The sequence below is a fragment of the Mercenaria mercenaria genome, chromosome 2, assembly GCF_021730395.1.
Source record: "Mercenaria mercenaria strain notata chromosome 2, MADL_Memer_1, whole genome shotgun sequence".
Lineage (NCBI taxonomy): Eukaryota > Metazoa > Mollusca > Bivalvia > Venerida > Veneridae > Mercenaria > Mercenaria mercenaria.
Genome location: NC_069362.1, coordinates 38,415,192 through 38,440,799, shown reverse-complemented (window position 1 = coordinate 38,440,799; position 25,608 = coordinate 38,415,192). Strand labels below are relative to the sequence as shown.

At 35.3% G+C, this 25,608-nt stretch overlaps 1 protein-coding gene across 1 annotated transcript in view; it reads left to right on the top strand.

Annotated features, from left to right (window-relative positions):
* The first annotated feature begins 16,346 nt into the window (after positions 1 to 16,346).
* LOC123563759 (cytochrome P450 4V2-like) overlaps positions 16,347 to 25,608 on the top strand; it is a 59,241-nt gene continuing 49,979 nt past the window's right edge. Inside the window, exon 1 of the mRNA XM_045356767.2 lies at positions 16,347 to 16,525. Within this exon, the coding sequence (XP_045212702.1) occupies positions 16,366 to 16,525 (160 nt within the window). The 5' untranslated portion in view covers positions 16,347 to 16,365. The remainder of the gene's footprint in view (positions 16,526 to 25,608) is intronic.

Below are 25,608 nucleotides of genomic sequence, written 5' to 3'. Positions count from 1 at the left end.
AAATAGATTAGTGTCAACGCTTTTGAATTTTACATTTAGATACATAGGTCACGGGCTTCGTTTCCATGGTAACATCAATTCAATTCAAGAAACCACAATTTTCTACTGAAATTTGAACAATTTTAGATCTTAGTTTTAGTATATAAGTAACAAATTATCAACGGAACCTGAAAAATAGGTATTACAAGTCAAACTTCTAGATCTTTTATTTGAAAATGGCCGTAACAAGTAACCTCTCACCCAACTATATTCCAAATAACATTAGTTACCATCATCTATTTTCTTACATTCGGCATAACATTTCAATATAACTACATAAAAGAAGCAAAATATTGATTATTATTCAGAGCAAAAGACTCATAAAAAATATTTCAGCAAATAATGGTTATTTGAAAATAGTTTGAATAAAGAAAATGCACAGAATTACGTACTTTCAAGATAAAAGCTATTAATTTTGCGCGGTAACTGACACGTAACGTCATGACGTCAATGACGTCATTTTAAGGCAACATTGTTTTGAAGCGTTTCTGCGGCAATTTATTCATTATTTCTGCATTATTAAACCATAAAGAGTCAGATCGAAGACAGGTCTATGATTTGTTTTCAGAAGAATGAATATACAAACACATTTAGTTTGTCGTAAACGTCGTCGTAAATCGTCACGTTAGCTTCCGGTTGGACATGCGCACATACAAATATAAAGGTAACCTACCTCCTTAATGAACCTAATCAACAATATTCTATATTAATGTGCCTAAGTGTCCATGGTAATTTAGCGGTTGTATCATATGTAACACGGTAGCTTAAATAAATCCGAATTTCGTCATGAAATATTGGATTTATATGAACATTTATGCACGTAATAAACAGAAAATTCGTTGATCTTCACAAACTAGCATAAAATATTCAATTGTCTCCCTTATCGGTGATGATATATTTCGATATCTCACTGCAAACAAACAAATATCCTCTATATATCTTATTAAGGAGGTAGGTTACCTTCATATTCGTATGTGCGCATGTCCAACCGGAAGCTAACGTGACGATTTACGACGACGTTTACGACAAATTAAATGTGTTTTTATATTCATTCTCCTGAAAACAAATCATGAACCTGCCTCCGATCTGATACTTTATGGTTTAATAATGCAGAAATAATGAATCAACTGCCGCAGAAACGCTTCAAAACAATGTTGCCTTAAAATGACGTCATTGACGTCATGACGTTACGTGTCAGTTACCGCGCAAAATTAATAGATTTTATCTTGAAAGTACGTAATTCTGTGCATTTTCTTTATTTTAACTATCTTCAAATAACAAATATTTGCTGAAATATTTGTTATGAATCTTTTGCTCTGAATAATCATCAATATTTTGCTTCTTTTATGTAGTTAAATTGAAACGTTATGCGGATTGTAAGAAAATGGATGATGGTAACCAATGTTATTTGGAATATAGTTGGATGAAAGGTTACTTGTAACGGCCATTTTCAAATAAAAAATCTAGCAGTTTGATTTGTAATACCTATTTTTCAGGTTCCGTTGATAATTTGTTACTTATATACTAAAACTAAGATCTAAAATTGTTCAAATTTCAGTAGAAAAATGTGGTTCCTTGAATTTAATTGATGTTACCATGGAAACGAAGCCCGTGACCTATGTATCAAAATGTAAAATTCAAAAGCGTTGACACTGGTCTATTTAAGAAACACAGCTTCGGCTTTTTATTTTCATTTCAACAATATCCATGAGAATAATAGCAGCATGCTGAACGATTTTTCCATGAAAAATGCCAGACGAGGGGTACTGCCGTATGTATTCTAAGCTGTGAAATTTGTTTGAATCAATAAAATAACAAGAAAATATAACTTACGTTAGAAATAATATGTTCTAAAGCTACATTAACTAGAATGATAATCTTATTCAATATTTTTTATAAGAAATTTCGACAAAAAGCAAGATATAAGCTATTTTAAACATCTCTGTTGCCATGGTTACTGTAAACTTTAAGAAAAATAGGGTACCATGTAAAGTGCTTGGTATTTTGCTTATAATATTTCCCAAATATTCCATGTTGGTCATTAACAGAATGCCACTTAAGCCGTCGAAAACCCCTATTTTTATACATAGTTGTTTTAAAATGAGAGAAAATGCGTTACCATGGAAACACGAGCACCGCGACATATACATTTAAAGCTTATATTAGAAAGCTAACGTGCATATTAGTAAACTTATCAATTATGCAGACTTCTACGGATATCAATGAAACTAAAATACACTGAAAAGTATTAAATATCCGTATTTTCCTTCTTCTTTCAATATGAAATACCTTTAGATGGTCATGTTCTTCAAACCTGGATAAAAAATGAATTTGAAGGGACAGAGACAAACGAAATTGAGATTGTAGCAGGTAAAACTTCATATTACACGAAATACAAACAAATGCTGTGGTTAAACTAACTTGAATTTACCCTTGTAACAAGGTAACCTACCTCCTTAAATGAAACTATGATAAAACCGGTTTTGCACTTTTGGTAAAATACTGTCTCTATCTTTCTATCTTACAAGAAAAATAACTTTCTATTTTTAAGCTATCTTTAAACGAGGCAAATGTATCATTCGCGGTACGTCAGTCCATTATAGAACAGTTCTCTATATGCATCAATGTAAAACGCATATCCATCCTGATAAATCTAGGCGACAATGTATCCAGAAGAACTCCTCAACTCTTGGAATAATCTGTAAAATATAAACTATACTGTATTATTATCAACATCATGTTGAAAACTACTGATTATACTTAAATCAGCTCTTACAATTAAGCCGAGCAATTTAAGCAAACATATCATTAAATACATAAGAGAAACTTCCATGCCGTGCTATCTACTGTTAATATTCGAAATAACGTTAAAACTCGTATTACGTTTGTTTATGACGTAGCTGTCACACTTTTATGAACATAAACATATAAATCATTTTTAGTTCCTAATTTCTTTCTTTTGATAATTGTTTTCTCCAATATTTGAAAATTTGTCAGCAGTTTAATTGATATACAAATTCCATTGAAAGTATTATTGAATAGTTTTGATTGCTTCCCTTTATAGCTATTGTATAATTTCGTTTTGAATATTGAAATAACAGTCAAAACCAAAAATTTGACCCACTTTAGAAAATTCCTTGTCGCCTGCATTCTTGTTCATCTATTACAAACACATGATGAATAAATTACATTGAAAAGAGGTATTCACTTTAGCCAGGGCATATTCTTTGTTTTTTTTATACTTTTAGTCGATATATTTTTCTACTTTATGTGTGCAGTAGGATTGAAATATAAGCTTTCTGCTCATTTCTGCCATGTCGCCAAGTATACTGAGCCAAATAATAACTCTGTTAATAGCACAGGAGTACATCTGTGAACCAAAACTACATGCAGTATTATGAAAGAGGGTTCATTGTAATTGCAGAAGGACATTTTCAATAGCATAAGCATAGAATGCATTCATCCCGGTCATACATATTACTGTCCCCCCAAAACAATTCTCACCTACCGTAACATTAACTAATATATTAACAAAGTATTTTGAAAAAGGAATAGATATGACAAAAGTGACACAAAGTGTCTTCAAATGATATAGATTAACTCCCTTGTTACTATCTGATGAGTAAATATTAATGATATTATCGTTTCCAGTTCACCTATATTTTGTCGCGATTTAAAACCTCTCCTCCGTAACGGGGACTTCTTCAAATATACGTGATAACAATGGTGTTTTCCCTCTGTGTCTGTATCATATACCTTGAATGCATCATTAAGAAGGCTTGTTTTCAGTATATGCTATCAAGGTATCGAACAGTTATCAAATATTGAAATAATTTTATCTTTTCCGTAACTTATCACTTCCATAAGATAACATCTTAGCTGTTCTAACTGCCTACTGAAATGCGGAAAACACAAAAAAGTTTTTCTCATGCGTCACTCGAAGGAAGCAGAGGCTGATCTGCAAAGACTTTTAAGTGTAATTTGAAAATTATTGATGGAACAGTATTTCAAGTATATGAGGTAAGTTCATAGTTATATACAAAAAACATTATGTTTATGTGACTATGTTTTAAGGTGTTAGAATGTGTTTTCTCTGCTTTTCCATATTGGTTTGAACGTAAAACTATACATAAAATAAAAATATAGTGCTGAAATAAATATGCCTCTTTAAACATGTCTGTTACGGAAGAGATAGCATATTCGTAGTGCGACATTCAAATTTCATACATGAAAGTTTGGCCAAAGAGAAATGTCAAAACTGACTAAGATTCAAGAAATATATTTTTTCTGACTATTTTATCAGTAGAAAAGTGATACAGAGCTTGATTTAACCCACAATACAGTTATGGAGATGATATAGTTTGTATGACTGCATCGAAGTTGCCCTTGTTTAGTCACTGCACCCAATATGAACTGGTTTTAGTAATTTTCCCGTCATTATGTAATATTTAAAACTTTACTAATTTTTTTTTTAAAAAGAAATGTGCATTCGGCGACCACATGTTTTTTTCTGTTACCGAGAAGATATTATGTTACGTAGGTTACATAGAAATTTTGTTTTTTATGTAGTTGAAATAAGGTATTCTTAGACTTGTTTTATTGTAATTAGGTTTCTCTGAATTTCCTTTCTTGACAAATTTGATTATTTTTCTTCCATGTGCAAAGAAGATATAGTGGCACATATGACTTACAATGATTTGAACGGACTTAATCAAACCGAGACTGCTATTATTTTAGTTGACTGCATTCTTTGCTTTCAAAGGATCTTTACAGATTTTATTATCCAATGGAAACTGTTGAATGTTGAACGTCCGCAACATCGATGTGACAGAATAAAATGTGACAGAATAAAAGACAGAAAATGTTAGTAAGGAAACGTTTATTAACATTATTAAGTGAGTTGGAATTGTTCAGAGAATGGAAGACTAACACACTAATATCAGAAAAGTAACTGCAAAATTCAAATTCAACTGTTGCTGACAAATCACAGAAATTTGTGTGCGAGAAAAGACATCTAGATGGCTGCGTAATTTAAGACATGACTCATGATAAAGTTCTGATTAATTTTCCTACTGAATCTTAGAAATATAGTAACAAATGCAAAGTCCCATTCGTCCAAGATGTAAAAAGGGTAAAAGAAATCAGACGTATACAAAATAGTTGATTATTTAGAAAAGACAGGAAAATCGAGCAATGTTCCATGTTGTTTGATGGAGATAGTAGATGGACAGAAAGCCTGTATAAAGAGAGGGCTTTATCATTTGAACTGTTTCTAAAGAGCCCTGACATTTTTATATTACGCTCATAAATCTAGTACACACAGAAGTTTGAATATAGGCTTATCACAGCAGCGTTGTTTGTGCCGTGTGGCGGCCGTAAAATGTCTCCCCGTACATTCAATCAGGACTGTTATATTTCGATCTTCTCAGATCGTTCAGCACGACTTTTATGTCGTGTTATTGGTACTGTTTAGTTTCTCAACATAACCATTTCGGCCTGGGTGGTTCCAATACTCCCGCTTTCATAGCCTTGGGTATTGTATAATCATCCCTTGGATATTGTGCCTGCTTTTTAATTTTGTCTTTTGACAGTTCCTGTGATGCGCAGGCTCCATAACCTCAGATCCCCTTTCTAAATTCCAGTTTGTTTAGTTCTGCCCATTGTTTTCTCGTTTGGGGCAAACCCTTTACTTTATCTGGGGACCAAACGCCGCTCTTCATGGAATTACACGCCTCAACACGTGTATCATTGAAGGTTCCATGTTCACCGCCGTTTGAATACATCTGCGGATGTCTCTAAATTGTTTTTTGTACTTTTAGCATGTGTAAATGTTGAGCTCTGCTCAACCCGGGGCTAGAGGGCGTGGACGGTAGCATGCATTTCCACTACCGTCCATGAACAGGCTTAATCAAACCGAGCCGCCTGCAACATTTTCGTTTTTTGTCGTGTTGTGCGACCTGTGAAGTTTCCACTTTTCTCTATTTTAACTATATATGTAACACAATTTCCGTAACGCATTATCACTTCCGTTACTAGATGCTCCAATATTTGCTGTATATACAGATTTTGTATAAATGCCACATATTGTAGTTTAGTTAAATTGCTGTTTAGTCTTATGCAGGTATTTGTTTGAAAATGTACTGTTTCAAGGGATGTCCCTTCTTAAATGAAATGTATTGGGTTTTTTTTGCTTTATGTTAGGTGACAGGTTTCTAATACTTTAGCACTGCCAGTACTGTAATATGTCAACTTATTGTGTTGTTTTTAATCAATGTTAAAACTTTTGATAAAGTTCCAAAACCATGTTCCCATGGTAGAAAAAATAACAACAATATATTCTTTAAGCTTATGTTTTCATTTCGTTGTAAATTTTATCACTTCCGTAACGGAGTTTTATGTTTTTAGAATCACCATGCAAACACTCTGCTATACGTAGCACATCCGCAACTTTTTGTGTGGTGTTTAGGACATTTTAAATTGACAGAGGGGTGTCATTTTTCTTCTATACGATGTTCAATTTAATAATTATAACAATTACAAATATTCAAATTTTTGTTTTAAAAATACAGCTTAAAATTGTCAGTCATATACCTTTATTCTCTCTCGGTATTGACGGTAGAAAATGTCATATTGATTGGATTGTGTATCGGTCGTGTTTTTCAATTATTTTGCATTAAAGAGTTTCTTTTGAATAAGAAACTGCGTTAATGTTTAATTTCTTAATGTCCAAAAATATAGATGGTCACTAAAATCTACCCTCCGTAACATGAGTATATGCACATATGTATCAACATTCGATATTGTTTAAACGCTATCAATGTTGTGGTAGAAATTTTTCAGAGACAACCAGGAAATGTTCACGGGTATGAAACGTTGCCTGCGGCACAAAATGTGCCGCACTGAAATGAAGGCATCGCGCCTCCGACGGCGCAGGCATTGCGCAGGATGTTTACAAAAATAACGAGCAAGATGAGTAAATTGAAAGTTTTTGGTTATTGTCTTTTTACAGTAAAAACATTTTAGAAATCGGAGAATGCAGCGGGATGTTGTTGTGTCTTGCCGACAAATCCATGCCCAGTTTGTGAAGAAATATGTAATATTGTTATTTTGCGCGTGTTTTTCATCGGATACAGTAACATGAAAATTACAAAAGCAGTGAATATTCCCAGTCATTTCACCTCCTGCTGAAAAAGGAATGATGTATTTATGTAGTATATCATATAAAGACATGATATCTGATCGATTGAGATAAAATACATGCCTAGGAAAAGGCATATCATCTCGTTCTGCCGACTTTTCAGTCCAGTGCCGCGGGCATCTCGATGGTGCCGCAGACATTGTGAGAGGCGCAGTCATCTTGAATACTATTGTAGTCAGTAGTACGTGTAATTTCGACCTTCTAACATTTATTGAAGTACAAAAATATCAATAATAATGTTGTTCCTCCAGTTACTGTAGTAGTAAGACAAATCTTCTCAATCCGAAATATAAATAGCTATTTTAAGAAGTTTGCAGTATTTTTTCTGGCTGTTTTTGGGAATGGGGCCAGGGAAAATCACGTCATTTTGTATCGATTTGGGATTCATTTTCTCACGTAAAATAGCAATATTCACTTACTAAACATCCCTTTTGTAACAATTATTGATGCTTACAGAGCAAGGTATGAAAACCAGCATCGGAGCACAAAAACTGTCATAACTTTTGTCGTTTTTTCAACCAATATTAATGTTTTGTTTCAGCATCGAGTTTTTTTTTTCTTTTACAGTAGCGGCGTGCTGAATTTCACCGCCTTCCCACACTCTCCAAAAACAAATAAATGAAATTCGCAGTTTAGACGTTCCAAAAAAGAACGTATTAAGACAAAAAAGCAAAAAAAAAATCATATACACATAAAAACATGAAAATTCTCCCGCTCAACCCAGCCATGTTTTTCTATAACAGTATATCAGCACAAATTTCACTGTTAAGTCAAGATATTTAGATAGGAATGAAGAATATATAAAACCATACTGTTCCCAAGTTTTGCGTAGAAAGGAACTAATGAAAAAATTGTCCAAAATGGGGCTTAACTTGTTCTAATTATTTCTGAAATTCTACAAAAATATTAACATATTTTACTCACTCTTTGTCGTTCAATTATGATTTAGGTCTGTGCGCTGACATGTACACATAAAGTTTTCGTCTGATCATAAGGAGAAATTATTTTTTATTTTTCCTTTTTATATACACTGAACGCATGCACATCCATCTGAAAATATAATATAAACAAACTATTTAACCATCAATAACTTCATTGCTTCTTTTCCGGACAAAACTTGGAAACGGTATCGTTTTGAGGGAAGTTTCATGTTTTACGGGGGGTTTTTTTGTGTTTTTTTGTGTGTGTGTCTTTTTGCGTTCTTTTTTCTTCGGAAAGCCAAAACAGACGCAAAATTCAGATCATCGCTGATCAAAACAGTACGCTCAAACTGTAAAGAAAAAAAAAAAACAACAGCAAAACTTGTTTTGACAAAAACATCAAAATTGGTTGAACAATGACAAAAGTGATGACAGTTTTTGTGCTCCAATGCTGGTTTTCATACCTTGCTTTGAACTAAGCATCAATAATTGTTACAAATGAAAATGTTTGGTAATTGAATATTGTTTTTTAGGAGAAAATAATCCAAATTCGATACAAAATGACGTTATTTTCTCAACTGGGAGGCACCTGGTCCCATCCCCCAAAAGAGCTAGAAAAAATATTGCAAACTTCTTAAAATAGCTATTAGTATTACAAAGTTCGTATAGAGCAGATTTGTCTTACACAATATCTGGATGAACAATATGTTATTGATATTTTTGTACTTAAATACATGTTAGAAGGTCGAAATTACACGTACTACCGACTGCAATATTAGTATTCAAGATGACTGCGCCTCTCATGATGTCTGCGGCACCATCGAGATGACTGCGGCACTGGACTGAATAGTCGGCAGAACGAGGTAATATGCCTTTTCCTTGACATGTATTTTATCTCAATTGATCAGATAACATGTCTATATATAATATATTACAGAAATACATCATTCCTTTTTCAGCAGGATATGAAATGACCCGGAATATTCGCTGCTTTTGTAATTTTCATGTTACTATATCCGATGAAAAACACGCGCAAAATAATAATATTACATATTTCTTCACAAACTGGGCATGGATTTGCCGGCAAGACACAACTACATCCCGTTGCATTCCCCGATTTCTAAAATGTTTTACTGTAAAAAGACAATAACCAAAAACATTCAATTTTACTCACCTTGCTCGTTATTTTTGTAAACATCCTGCGCAATGCCTGCGCCGTCGGAAGCGCGATACCTTCATTTCAGTGCGGCACATTTTGTGCCGCAGGCAACGTTTCATACCCGTGATGTTGGACTTTCAAATAATACAAGTTAAGAGCTGTTATTAAAAATTCACTTTTTTAAGATTTTTCTAATTGTAAGTGGGTCAAAATTTTGGTTTTGGCTGATAAATGCAACTCCAGCCATGTACAAAATGCACAACATTCATATCGACCAGTTTTATTATTATTATTATTATTATTATTATTATTATTATTATTTGTTTTAACATTTACATCTTTTCAAGATTTCAATATTTTATTGAAATTTAAAAAAAAAAGCTTTCAATGGGTAGGCGGAATGGGATCCAGTGTGTATACATGTAAGTAGTGTGTGCTGTGATTAGCAATGCAGACAACCTCGAATGACTAACTGGCTATTCAGCTCGACTATATACCAACTGAAATTGGCACGAAACAAACATTTCAATATCTTTTCAATACAGTGAAATCTCAATTTCTTTAAACCTAGAATAAATACATGTATTTCCTAATTTGCTACGCTCAAACGTAAATAAATTAAGAGCTATTAATCCCATAATCAAAGAGCCAATTCGTGTCACTTTTGCAGCGTACGCCGTTTCGCCGCGTGCGATCGGCTAGGCGTTCGTTTGGCTTCCCGACACTGCCCGGGTCTATCCGGCGTACGCAAAGCAGCAAATCATACATTTTCGCGATATAAATTGGGTAAATATTTGGAAATTTGGGTTAGTACAAGTAAATGTAGAAACATACTGCAAGAACTTTTTGCTAACTTATTTGGAACAGGCCACAAGAGAAAATCATAATAAATTGGAATTATTTTTTGTTATTTGCAGCTCACGTGGCCGGCGTACGCCGAAACGTTCATTTATTAATAAACCGGCGAGAATATTTTTTGTCGCTCACGTGACCGGCGTGCCCCGGGTTGAATGAAACGAACTGGCAAAAAGTAAATCGAGGGAAGAATGGAGAACAAATACATAAATGCATTTTTAGGATTTGTTATCTGCATTGTCATGTATCGAACAACAAAGAAGGAACGGGATTATAAATAATCGGTTTGGCGTAATACAACTATAAATCCCGGCCTTTGGCGTTGCCCTTGCCCATCGTCTTGGCATAATACAACTATTTCTTGCATACCAGGCGGGGGTTTCCGGTATCTTTACCGGTGCTGGAAAAATCCATCTTACACCCCGGGGTGTAAGGATACTCTCGTTCTGTAAATGACGTATTACGAACTACATATATGTAGAAGATTTATGTAGTAATATATATATTATATAAAAAACGGAATAAAAATTCAATACCTCGACAATTCCTGATAGTATATTTCTCGATTCAAATCACGTTATTTTATCAAAATCTCATAACGTTACGCTGCAACTGATAAAACAAAACCGGAACTAAACATTGTTATTTGTTCTGAAACGTCATGACGTTTTTCCTGTTTACGGATGTTGGTTTCCCGCGCTTTGTTTAAATACAATGCCTTATGAAATAGTTCTAAAAAGAAAGCCGTTCGATTGATTTTATTTTTATCATTATTTCTTGAGATCGGTATGCAAGAAAAAGATTCTGTCACTGGTTATAGATGCGGATGGAAATATCCGTCTCTCGGGTAACTGTTTAGGCGGCAAGGAGCCTCGTTACCGCCTAAACAGTTACCCTCGAGGCCGGATATTCCTATCTGCACCTACAACCAGTGAAAGAATCTTTCCCATTTGCACTCGCCCTTGCCCTCGGCTTGGCGTAATACAACTAAATATTTGCTAAATCATAATCTTATAAATATGGACAGTACAACTGCGGTAAAAATTGACAAAATAACTAAAGAACCATAAATCTCGCCTTGCCCATCGGCTTGGCGTAATACAACAATATATACCGCCCATTGGCACTCGCCCTTGCCCTCGGCTTGGCGTAATACAACTAAATATTTGCTAAATCATAATCTTATAAATATGGGTAGTGCAATTGCATAAAATTTGACAAGATAACTACGGAACCATGAATCTCACCCATCGGTTTGCATTATACAACGACATAGTTGCTAAAATCATAATCTTATAAATATGGATAGTGCAACTGCGATAAAATTGACAAAATAACTATAGAACCATAAATCTCGCCCTTGCCCATCACCTTAACGTAATACAACAATAAATCTCGCCAATTGGCGTTTGCCCTTGTCCTCGGCTTGCCGACATACAACTATATATTTGCTAAATCATAATTTCATAGATATGGATAGTGGAATTGCGATAAAAAATTGACAAAATAACTATAGAACCGTAAATCTCGCCCCATGTCCATCGGCTTTACGTTTTACAACTATAAATCTCGGCCACTGGCATTTGCCCTTGTCATCGGCTTGGCGTCATACAACTATATTTGCTATATCATAATTCTATAAATATGGATAGTGCCATTGCGATAAAATTGACAAAATAACTAAAGAACCATAAATCTCGCCCTTGCCCATCACCTTAACGTAATACAACTTTAAATCCCGCCCATGGGCGTTTGCCCTTGCCCTCGGCTTGGCGTCATACAACTATATACTTGCTAAATCATAATACTATAAATATTGATAGTGCCATTGCGATAAAATTTAACAAAATAACTATAGAACCATAAATCTCACTCTTGACTATCGGTTTGGCATAATACAACTATAAATCTCAACCATAAGCATACGCTGCCCTCCATTGACGTCGGGCTGCTTAGTCTAATCGCATCTTAAACTTAAATTACATAAACCGTTAAAACAATACTCGTCTTTTACATAACGTCAAGCCTCTCTCTGGACCATATGTATAAATTTGTTGTCGGTCAGCCTATGTCTCCTCACTCTTTGCTTAGACGGTGTCCGACTCTTGACTTGCCGTAAATTATTTCTCATCTTCTCATCCTTGACTTTATTATGCTGGTGTACTGAGTTCTTGTCTACTGATTCCATCAGCAATTTCGTCAAATTTACCACAGTCTTTGTTACAACTTTGGGTAGATCCCACTCTAAAAAAATCATTTTTTCACAAACATCTAGCTGAAATGTAAATGCGGACGAGCATTTGCTGTCATTCAATATTTTGAGAATGTTCACTGAAGCTGGTTAAACCCTTTGACCGGAATCAATTAAAGTTCTTTCGGCTCCACTGCAACTAAATTTGCCGCCGAATTCCCATCTGGTCGTTTGTTCACCAGCCATTATAATCCAGTTTGTATACATGTAAGTAGTGTATGCTGTGTTAAGCAATGCAGACAACCTCGAATGACTTAGCTGTCTATTCAACTCAGCTATATACCAACTGAAACTGGCACGAAATAAAGTGCAACAAACATTTCAATAACAATTCTCGATTTCTTTAAACTTAGAATAAATACATTGATTTTACGTCGGAAAAAAATATAACAAGTTAACATTAGCTCATGAGCTATTTTCCGACAAACATGTATAAAACAGAGATGAACAATGATAAAGCAGCTAAAAAGGAAAACATAATAATATGCTTTAAGCATGTTGAAACATATACATGTATATGTTGAATAAGATATTAAGAGATTTAGATTAAACAAGTAATTTCTATGAAAGATTAAAGGTATGCATAAGTTAAATTGGTAATATGTAGTATTAAATAAATTTCATGAAAACATAAAAATAATAGTAATTATTAATATAGCTACTATACTAATAATTCTAAGACATATTTAAATAAAACAAATATAACAAAATAGAACATAAAAATAGTAAGTATTAAAACTATATAAAAGTGGATTAGCACATAAAAACATTGACTAACTTATAGCTAAAACAGGCATATTTACAGTTACATGCTAAGAAAAGAACCTATAGAATTAAAAAATAAGCAAGCAACATAAAGAACACAAACAAACACAGTGAACACATAGTGACATACTCCAAGTTGATCAGAACACTCCATACAAAGACGCTATACTTCTTCAACCCATGCCTGGGCTACAAAGTCTACAGAAGGGACCGGCCAAACAGCCCGTATGGTGGAGTCCTCATAACAGTGAAAGATGACATCCAAGTCTTAGAGGTTTCCAACCACAGAGACCTGGAGTTGATAACAGGCACTTTTCAGCTGGGGAAGAAGAAAATGGCCATCACCGCATGCTATCGACCACCAGACAAAGTTTGTGAAAGCTACCTTACACAAGTCCAGCAAGAATTTCACAGGATTAGGAGCAAATACAAAAGAGCAGTTTGTATTTTTGGAGGGGACTTCAAAATACCCAATGTGGATTGGTCAAGTCATACCATCACAGGAGCCAACCACTACCCACTGAGAGATGGCCAGACGTTTTGGACATCACCATGGACTTGGGCCTAGAACAATTAGTTGACTTCCCAACTCGTCAACAGAATACCCTAGACCTGATATTTACAACACACCCGTCATTCAAGGTCGTTGCAAACCACTCCCTCCCATTGGTCCCAAGAGCGACCATGACATTGTCCTCCTGGACACAGCGCACCAACTCCAACGGGTAAGGCTACCGCGAAGAAAAATTTTCCTGTGGGAAAAGGCTGATGTGGACGGTATCAAAGGTCACTTCGAACGGTTTAGTGAAACCTTCCTTGCAGATACATCAATGTCAATAGAGGGAATGTGGACAGCCTTTAAATCCTCTGTATCAACTGCCATAGAGACATATGTACCATCTAAGATATCCAGAACACGGCAGACTTACCCATGTGTTGATACTAACCTCCGACGAACAATGAGAAGAAAGCAGAGGGCGCACAAGCGAACCAAGAGGTCCAAGAAGGAGAAGGACTGGACGAAGTACAAGAAGCTCCAAGCTGAGACACAGAAAGCATCTCGGACTACCGAGAGAAACTACATACAGAATGTAGTATGCGATGATCTCAAGAAGAATCCAAAGCGCTTCTGGGGATACATCAAGAGTAAGAGACAAGAAAGTGAAGGAGTTTCCCTCCTACTAAACAAGGATGGATTCCTACAGAGTGGAAGTGAGCAGAAAGCCAACATCCTTAACCGCCAGTTCGAATCAGTATATACAAGGGAGAATACTGACAACATTCCTGACATGGGACCCTCCCCTTACCCGGATATGAATGACATCAGAATACAACTAGCAAGTGTCACCAAGTTGCTGAAAAACCTGAACATCCACAAAGCAGCCGGACCAGACGCTATACCTACATTCATCCTACAAAGAGCATCTTCCGAGATTTCACCAATACTCACCAAGATTTTTCAAACATCAATAGATACATGAGAAGTGCCACCAGACTGGCGCGAAGCAACTGTAGTTCCGATTTTCAAGAAAGGCGACAAACATCAGACAGGGTCAGAGGATATAAATAGTTTTATGCTATAAATAAATGGTTTTACCGGTTTGTACGGAGAAGGCGGCTACCTCATTTTTAACCCACTTTGAGGTCAACATTTACAGTCAGAAGTGACTCCTGACCTTATTAAGGAAGAAGAAGAAGAAGACCTGGCTCTTATTGACGTTTGAATGTCTTATCTGCCCAACCAGTCTACTCGTCCAGTTGACAACAGATAGGCTTCTATACGGAAATAGAAAAAGCACAAAGGGCACAAGAGTGTGATCACCCGGACAGTACAAATAAGCTTGTTAAGATAAGAAAACAGAATTTTTCACGCTTTTTACAGGTTTACAGTGTATAGTTTGGTATCATGTGTACATACAGTGAAACTAACAAACCATACAACTAACGCTAGTATTTACATCAGAAACAGATGCAGCATGTATAGAACATTAAAACGCCGGCTTTGTAAGCTGTACGGCCTGTCCACACGCGCATATTACTTGCCAACATTTAATGCCTACTCAATGCTGCAGTTATGGTAGGATGGTGATACCTGTAGTATACAATGAAGTTTCTATCTGAATCATGTAGATAGAGACATTGCATTATGCACAAACTATTTGAGGAGATAGACAAAAATGCAACTGATATTTTTACAATGTACTGTGATATTGATGTGATATTGGTGTCTATTTATTCATCTGTCTTTCGTTTAATTAAGAATCATAAATTGATTAGTTTGAGCAATTATAATTACATATGCATAACATATACGTTATTTTATAATTGAACAAATTGAATTGAATAAATGAACTCAGTAATTTTTTTACATATATTCATGTTAATGTTTCATGCCTCTCTATGTCAGACCATTGGTACCAAGGACCACAATGGAAATAAGAGATTTTTTCTCTCTTTCTTGTGTCATCCTTGATATTGATGTGACTGACATAGTTCATAACACATTACTTCATATGACAACTTTTATATGTGATTATAAATTTTATTATATGCATGAATTGTAACTATGTTATGTTTGCTCAATTATCGAAATAAATCTATCTATCAATCTATCTATCTATCTATCTATGCTAACATTCACGCAAGACAGCTTAGAGAAATAAAACAAAAGCAACATAAAAAGCATAACACTTTTTAAGATACAGACACAGGCTTAATTATCTAAGCCAGAGACAGAAGATGAAAAAATATACTTTGGAATGTATTCACACAATATTTTGTTTACAGGTAAGTGTTTATGTCTTAAGTAGATAACAGTTAAAACTATATGAAATCTGTTGGGCAGCTACCACCCTTCTATCAGTTCTAATGCAACTTCCTGCTTTTACTTTTTAACCTGACCTGTAAAATAGTTCTTTTACTTTATCTTTGAGATGCACATTATCTCTATATTCTTATTATTTTTAACAGCTATCCATGACAAAGCGCCTGCTAGTTATAATCGATAACGATTGTTAAGCAGTATAACATAAACATAGACAAATCCACAGAAATCGATCATTACTTATTCATTAAGAAATCCGGACGGCTGAGGATTTGCTAGGCAGGCTTGGCGTCCGGTTACCGGACGGCTAGAGACTCCTATGGGTCACATGGTGTATCACGTGGCTTGTACAAAATGGTGGCTGTATCACTAATCTTGGTTGCGATTGTTGTCTGTCTGTTTACTTACTGGTTTTACAAACAGGAAAAAATCAGAAGAAATGCAGATAAGCTTGGGGGGCCGAAGTCAATCCCGATTTTGGGAAATGTACATCAGCTTAAGAGAAATCCAAAAGGTGATTTAATTTTTGAGGTCAAAGTCCAAGATGGTCAATATTTTTCCCATCAGAGTAGTAATTTAAGTAAATACATGGAATGAATTGTTGCCAGAAAGGGTTGTAAGTGCTCAGACAGTTGAAACTTTCAAAAAAAGATTAGACCACCACTGTAGTCCAACTAATTTGACGCATCACAGGAAATAAAATATTGAGACAATTTTTCGCAGTGGCTAGAGAACCAGAATCGGTTCCCTAGACAGCAAACTTATTCGTCCGGAACCGGTTCTCTAGCCAAAGTACCGTGCATTCTCGATATCAACATTATGGATAAAATCCCGTTTTCCGGTATTAACCACTAATAAACGCCCGTTCCCGTTTTCACGGTGAGGGGGTATCGGCCATTACGCTACATGGCGGTAGTGTTTAGATTATCCTTTTTTAAAGTTTTAAACAAAGAAAATGAATAAAAAAATATTTGCAGATTATCATTAAACATTGTTGTAATTAAGATGTAGCAAAAATATCCTCAAAGTTCACTTTATTTTTGAAATTTTATCTTTTATTCTACACCGCCGCTTACGTGGCTCGATACCGACGGTGTGAAATTATTTGCATTTTTCAAGGTAAACAGATTATTTTTGCAAAAAAAAATGTTGCCGAAGTCGTAGAATAGTATTTCCATTGTGAGAAAGTAAGAACTTTCATAAAGTCTTATCTTCTGGCAAAAATAATCGATAATATTGTACACGGTCTTTATATCGGTTAATATCACCAGCCCCCCTGATCCTATGTACGGAAAACGGGATTTATCCTTAATGTTGATATGGTCAATAGGCTAGGGAACCGGAAATTTATTTCTATGCATAAACTGGTGAAATTCACTTTGTTTCTTTTGGTAAGTATCATGCGCATGTTCTTATCTTAATATTAGTTAATTAATTTTACTATTTCAGCAAGCAATGCCCTTTTATTTATTTGTGTGTACTGTGTCTCCAGAAGTGTACTCGCCGCATACTGTCCGCCATATTGGAATGATAAAATAAACTAGTATGAATGAATGCGAAATCGTCGACACTGGAGCCGAAATAAACTTGAAATTTAAACTTAAAAGTTGTAAGACAATAAAAGAAACAAAACAAATTATTAAGTAAGTTCTGTTAATTAGTATTGTATTGATAACATATCTTTGAATGTGAAATGCCAAGGTGTTACAAACCAGTATTTAAAGTGATCAAAGAATCTGTATGAAGTTTTAAGGGCAATTAAATTAATTTGTTCATCTATAAACATGTAATGACGCAAATACAAACCAATATTATTTTATATTTAAATAATTTAAATATAGTACAAGTTTAAAGCAAACTTTAATAACATTTAAAAATTAATTAAGATAATAATATGCATGACACTTACCAAGAAACAAAGTGGATTTCTGACACTTACCAAGAAACAAAGTGGATTTCGGCAGCATTATGCACAGAAATAAAATTCCGGTTCCCTAGCCCATGCACGGTATTTTGCTTAGAGAACCGGTTCTGGACGAATAAGTTCACAGTCTAGGGAACCGATTCCGGTTCTTTAGCCACTGCCATAATTTTTTTCATATCATATGGGCAATATCCCCACTTGCATCAAAGAAGTATAAAATCGGTCGGTGTAAACACCCTGGGACACCCAGGGATACCACAGGACACCCCGGGATACCTTATAGAAAGCTTCAAATTTAATTGTTTTTTTTGCAGCTTTATCATATTAAGCAATAGATTGAGTATGTATATAGCTGTATCATAAGTAGAAAACTCATAACACGAACCCCGGGACGCCCGATTCTTCTTCACGATTACAGTGATAAACTGCATACAATGGGACACCTTAAGAAAGCTTGCAAATACTTATTTTGTTATGAAGATGTACTGGTACTGATGATAAACCCGGACAGATGATAAAGTCGACCACCTTCTTCTTCTTCTTCTTTATAATCTTCCTTCCAGTAATGGAGAACCGCTATACGCGTGCACCTTATTTTAATCTAGTTGAATAGAATACGTTTCACAGCCCTTGACACTATTAATTCCACCACCATAGAACGGAAACAGGAATTTCTGATCACTATTTACGCTGTACAATCTTAAATAAAAACCCTGATAGGAACATAAGCTTATGTACAGATGCAGAAGGGAAGATAGTCCTTGACCCTTTTAATAATATTTACTGCAGTATTTTATAATATTTATTTTATAAGTTTCAGTAAGTTCATTCTTGCTGAATTCAAAGCATATATCAGTCTATTACAATGATAGAAAAGACTAGGTAAGTCCTTCTCAGCCACATTCCTGGTATGAATGGTTTGACCACAGTTTATGATAATGCTGGTTCTCTCATTGACATACAACGAGTTGAAATCCAATCCAGTAATCTCTTGGAACGTCCTTTGAATAGCACTTAAAACGGATTCTCTAACACATGATAGTGATGGGCATAACAGTATGAAGTGTGTTTCAGTCTCTGATGCCGAAAAACAAAGTTGACAAGTTGTGTCAACTTTATGCTAGTTAAACATCTGCCTAGTTGATTGAAGAACATAACTTCCTGTCATTAGTCTCAGCTGAACGGGTAATCTTGAGCATTCTCTTGCAGACATTGTTGTACGCAGAACTGGAATAGGACACCCCGGAATAAATTTTTCCTTGTACAGGTGTTTAAGTGTACGATATTGGGTTATTTTACTATTTATAGAATTGGCCCAGTAGGTGTGAACTGATTGTTAAACACTGTTTTTCCACCTATATTTTGAGTCTGGGTTTTCAAGTACTTCAGAAGCTTCTCTAAGTCCGTATTTCCACAAAATACATTTGATTACGCAAAACCAGGAGCGACTTTTCTCATTCTTAACTGTAATTTGCCTCTTTGCAATTTGCTTTTCTATACTAGTTTCATTCTGAAGACATATTCCATTGAAAAAATTTAATGCTTTCATATTAATGATTGCTTGTACAGGTAGTAATCCGGTAATGAGATATACTGCGGTATCTGCGACAGTACTTGGTATTTGCAGGAGCTGCTTCAAAATATCCTTTTGAAAAATTTCAAGTGTGTATACCAGAGATTCTTTCGGGAGCAAAATTTCTAACCTGTAAGTCAATATGGGAATAATGTACAGTTTATATAATTGTATACAGGTTTTGATATCTAATCCTGCGTGTCCTTTTAATCCCGCTCCAAAGAGACTGTAGCTAGTCCGTCTAGCTTTCTTAATATTTTCCTCTATATTCAATTTTTGATTTGCTGTGATACTGGTTGATCGTATAATTCTTAAATGAGTAGTTGAGGTTACTTCAGGTAAGGCATGTCCATTTATTCAGATTATAGTTGGATTTTCAGCTTTTTGCCGATTTGGTTTGTTACAAACTCAAAGTAATACACTTTTAGTGGGTTGAAGATGGTACCTTTCCATTTTTGCGTAATCTGTTGCCATATTAAACATAACCTGGGTTTCACAATCAGAAGTAGCTCATAGACAGATATCGCCTGCACATGCTGTTGCCGCACATCTAATGTTTCCGATGATAGCACCTATTCCAGCTGACTGTAGTCTGTCCAGTAAAGGAATTACATAAACTTTATAGAGATCTGCGCTGAGAACTCGACCTTGTCTTACACCTTGTGATACGTTAAAGGGTGATGAGATGTTGTTATTCCATTTCACACTAGTAACTGCATTTGAGTGAAATTTATCAGTCATATTTAGCTCAGGGTAGGTGACTTCTAAATGGAACAGTTTCCTTGTAAGATGGTCATAATCAACAACATCGAAGGCGCTCTTCGCATCAAGAAACACAAGATTCATATCAATTGATTCTCTATATAGTTCTTCAATCAGTAAGGCTGAGTATAGTGGAGATGAGTCTTTAGTGAATCCACGCTGTACGGGGTTCTTGGAGTTAAGGACTGTAGGTGAAATTCTTGTTCTGAGGATTTGCTCAACAAATCAGAGATCAACGGCTTGGAAATATTCGATTGCAATCGGTTATTTACAAAATTGAACACACCATCTAATAGTTTCCACTTACAACACCAACTGGTGTAAACAGAAACAAAATTGGTAAATATTCTGTATAAATAAATGACTTACATTTATTTGTATAAAAAATATTTATCCAAAATTACTCGGGTCAGAGGGTGTTTTTTGCGCATGCTCACTGCCGAAACATGAAGGCCTGACATTGGGTCACTTTTCATTACTTGATCAGGAATGACTGTTGCAGCTTTTTGAGAAAGTTTCAATATAATAATACGAAGAAAATTTTGTAAATGACAAAGTGGTCGAATTTATCATCAATCAACGTTCATTTAGTCCCCATTTTACAAACCCCTTTCAGGGCCTCACTTCATGTGAGTTTGCTTACTAAATATAAATTTGAATTATGTAAAGTTTTTAGCAAATGTTAAGCTTTATTTTGATACCGACCATTGATTACAATTTGCAGAAATAAAAAAGTTACATGTAAAAAACCTCATTTTCTGTTCAGGTTTATTATCAGTACCAGTACTTATTTCTTAAATAAATAAAGCATAAATTTAAGAATATTCTAAGTAGGCTATACTGCTCATAATGCATACCCCCGGATGCCTGTTTCGTCACTGTTATGCAGTATGCGATTCTCGAATGAATCAGGCGCCCGGTGTTCATGTTATAAGTCTGCTACTTAGGATACACCTATATAAATGCTCAAATTATCGCTAAACAAGGAAAACATGCAACAAAAAAAGTTAAATTCAAAACTTTCTATGTAAAATAAAGGTATCCCGGGGTGTCCCAGGGTGATTACCCCGACCTGTATAAAATATACAGAATGGCAACTGGCTGTGATCTCGCGTCGGAGCGTGATTCGGCGTTATCTTAGTGAAGCGAGCATGGAGTTGCAATTTGTACCTTTAAAACTACATGTTAAATACATGTTATCTTCTAAAACAACATTTGTTTAATATGAAATAGTCTTAAGACATAAAATACACATTTCTTACTATAGAAAAAAGCGTGGTCATACTGTGATAATTAATTAATTGACCGAGATTTGCTCTGTATGCCTTTCAAGTTGCCGATCTATTTATTTTTAGCTCGACTATTTGAAGAATTAGGGGAGCTATCCTACTCGCCCCGGCGTCGGCGTAAGCGTCAAAGTCCATTGAGATATTGCTTTCATATTTTGCATACTTGTTAACCATCATGACCCCAGTCTGTAAAAAGGAGGAGGCAATTCTATCAAGCATTTTGACTGAATTATGGCCCCTTTTCGACTTAGAATAAATGTTAAAGTTTGCGTACCACCCCAAATATTTTCAAAGTCCATTGAGGTATTGCTTTCATATTTTGCATACTTGCTTACCATCATGACCCCAGTCTGTAAAATGGAGGAGGCAACTCTATCAAGCATTTTGACTGAATTATGGCCCCTTTTTGACTTAGAATATGCTATTGTAATGTTATAGTTTTACTCATTGCTTATATTATACCATCAAGCACTGAGAATAGTCAAGTGCGCTGTCCACTGACAGCTCTTGTTATAACTCTTTGCTCGCGTTGGACACCCGAAAGACCAAAAGAGTTGAAGCAGTTTTCGATGAAATTTTCACCACTGTCAACGCTTTACATGCTATAAGTTTAAATGCCAACAATTTTTGGGTACCAGACCCATTTACAATTCATTTTAAAAAATCACTGCTTGGATTTGTGATAAAAATTTAGTTACTGTACACTTATTTTCAAAAATTTTTGAGCGAGTAAATGCATTATTTTTTCCAGCATCAAATCTCTGTTTGAGATGTATTATTTTAATTCTATCATTCTATCACTTCAGGTTAGGCAAAAAAAAAATATTGCGGTTCTAGTAACCCGACCAACCCTATTCTTTTTACCCCAAACCAAAATAATTTAATGGCATTTTGCTGAAAGTCAGTCCGCTGATTGTCGACTTTCCGGTACCATACGTGAGTAAGTAGGCCTTTTACAATCTTAATACTAAAAATGCAAATTGTAATCAATTTTGACAGGAAAGATTTCTTACTGAGGAATATTATAAAAGAGGGTATAGTTTGCCGAGATTAAGAAAAGAGGTACAAATCTGTATTACCCATTTGCAATGACTGTAAAGAAAAAAATATCTCACCTGCAATAAGTCGCTCATATGGTTAACAGTAAAGAAATGTTTAAATATCTTAACAGGATATTTAGGTAAATTATCTGAATGTCAGAAAATTATTTGTTTTTGTAGAGAGATTGTTAAAATAATCATTCACTGGAGAATGTCTTGATATTTTAGCAAATTATATGAAGATTCACACAGGTTTCAACTATTTTACTGATTTTTAGCTCACCAGTCACAAAGTGACAAGGTGAGCTTTTGTGATCGCGCAACGTCCGGCGTTCCTCGTCCGTCCTTGCGTGCGTAAACTTTCCCTTGTGACATCTCTAGAGGTCACAGTTTTCATGGGATCTTTATGAAAGTTGGTCAGAATGTTCATCTTGGTAAATTCTAGGTCATGTTCGAAACTGGGTCACGTGCCCTCTAAAACTAGGTCAGTAGGTCTAAAAATAGAAAAACCTTGTGACCTGTCTAAAGGCCATATTTTTCATGGGATCTGTATGAAAATTGGTCTGAATGTTCATCTTGATGATATCTAGGTCAAGTTCGAAACAGAGTCATGTGCGGTCAAAAACTAGGTCAGTAGGTCTAAAAATACAAAAACCTTGTGACCTCTCTAGAGGCCATACTTGTGTATGGATCTCCATAAAAATTGGTCAGAATGTTCACCTTGATGATATCTAGGTCAAGTTTGAAACTGGGTCATGTGCCGTAAAAAACTAGGTCAGTAGGTCAAATAATAAAAAAACCTTGTGACCTCTCTAGAGGCCATACTTTTCATGGGATCTGTATGAAAGTTGGTCTGAATGTTCATCTTGATGATATCTAGGTCAGGTTCGAAACTGGGTCAACTGCAGTCAAAAACTAGGTCAGTAGGTCTAAAATTATTTAAATCTTTTAACCTCTCTAGAGGCCATATTTTTCAATGAATCTTCATGAAAATTGATCTGAATGTTCACCTTAATGATATTTAGGTCAGTTTCGAAACTGGGTCACGTGCGGTCAAAAACTAGGCCAGTAGATATAAAAATAGAAAAACCTTGTGACCTCTCTAGAGGCCATATTTTTCATGAGATCTTCATGAAAATTAGTGAGATTGTTCACCTTGATGATATCTAGGTCAAGTTCAAATCAGGGTCACGTACCTTCGAAAACTAGGTCAATAGGTCAAATAATAGAAAAACCTTGTGACCTCTCTAGAGACCATATTTTTCAATGGATCTTCATGAAAATTGGTCAGAATTTTTATCTTGGTAGTATCTAGTTCAAGCTCAAAACTGGGTCACATGAGCTCAAAAACTAGGTCACTATGTCAAATAATAGAAAAAACGACATCATACTCAAAACTGGGTCATGTGGGAAGAGGTGAGCGATTCAGGACCATCATGGTCCTCTTGTTTAGCTAAGTGACAGGGTGAGCTTTTGTGATCACCCTTCGCCCATTGTCTGTCCGTCGTCCGTGTGTCTACAATTTCCTTGTGAACACGGTAGAGACCACATTTTATATTTGATTTTTTTAAAACTTGCACACAACTTGTATGGGCATAATATCTCGTTTCCTTTCGAAAACTGGCCAGATGCAATCATGGGTTCCAGAGTTATGGCCCCTAAAAGGGCCAAAATTTGCCGTTTTTGGCTTGTGAACACGATAGAGACCACATTTTGCGATCAACTTAATCAAACTTGCACACAACTTGTATTGGCATAATATCTCGGTTCCTTTCGAAAACTGGCCAGATCCCATCATGGGTTCCAGAGTTATGGCCTCTTAAAGGGCCAAAATTTGCCATTTTTGGCTTGTGAACAAAATAGAGACCACATTTTGCAATCCACTTTAATAAAACTTGCACACAACTTGTATTTGCATAATATCTCGGTTCCTTTCGAAAACTGGTCTGAACCCATTATGGGTTCCAGAGTTATGGCCCCTTAAAGGGCCAAAATTTGCTATTTTTGGCTTGTGAACACGATAGATACAACATTTTGTAATCAACTTTAATTAAACTTGCACACAACTAGTATTGGCATAATATCTTGGTTCCTTTGAAAACTCAGGCCAGATCCCATCATGAGTTGCAGAGTTATGGCCCTTTAAAGGGTCAAAATTTGCCATTTTTGGCTTGTAGACACGATAGAGACAACATTTTGCTATCAACTTTAATCAAACTTGCACACAACTTGTATTGGCATAATATTCCGGTTCCTTTCGAAAACCGGCCAGATCCCTTCATGGGTTCCAGAGTTATGGCCCCTTAAAGGTCCAGAATTTGCTTTTTTGGCTTTTGCAGCCATATTTTGAGAGACTTCATTTATGGTTTGATTTGATACAAACTTGCAAAATATCTTTAACAACAATAAATCTTGGATTCCATGATGAATCAGTCAGAACCAATTATAGGTTCCAGGGTTATTTTATATCTGATCGTCTCCCCTGATTTTAATCAAAATGGATTTATGTCAGTAAGTACTTATAGGACTCATTTGAAATTTCATTATTGTCATTAGTTGGACTTAGACAATCAGGGTAGATAACTATGGACTGATTTTATGTCAAATTACCTCCCTTTATTATCCCCCGACGAAAGTCGGAGGGATATAGTTTTGGCGTTGTCTGTCCGTCCGTCCTTCTGTCCGTCTTTCCGTCCTTCTGTCTTTCTGTCCGTCCAGAGCCATATCTAGGAAATGGTTGGGAATATTTATTTAAAACTTCATATACATGTTCACCACTATGAGTTCTTGTGGCCCATCAAGTTTCAGTCAGATTGCTCAAGTAACACCAGAGTTATGGCCCTTAGAAATTTCTAGTGTTAACTATATAGGGTACTATAAATATGGCAATTTCTGCATCATAACTTTTGATATATTTGACCTAGAACTATGAAACTTAAACAGAATTTAGATCACCATGATGTGGTTGTGTACACACAATTTCATTCGGATTTAAATGTAAATTAAGAG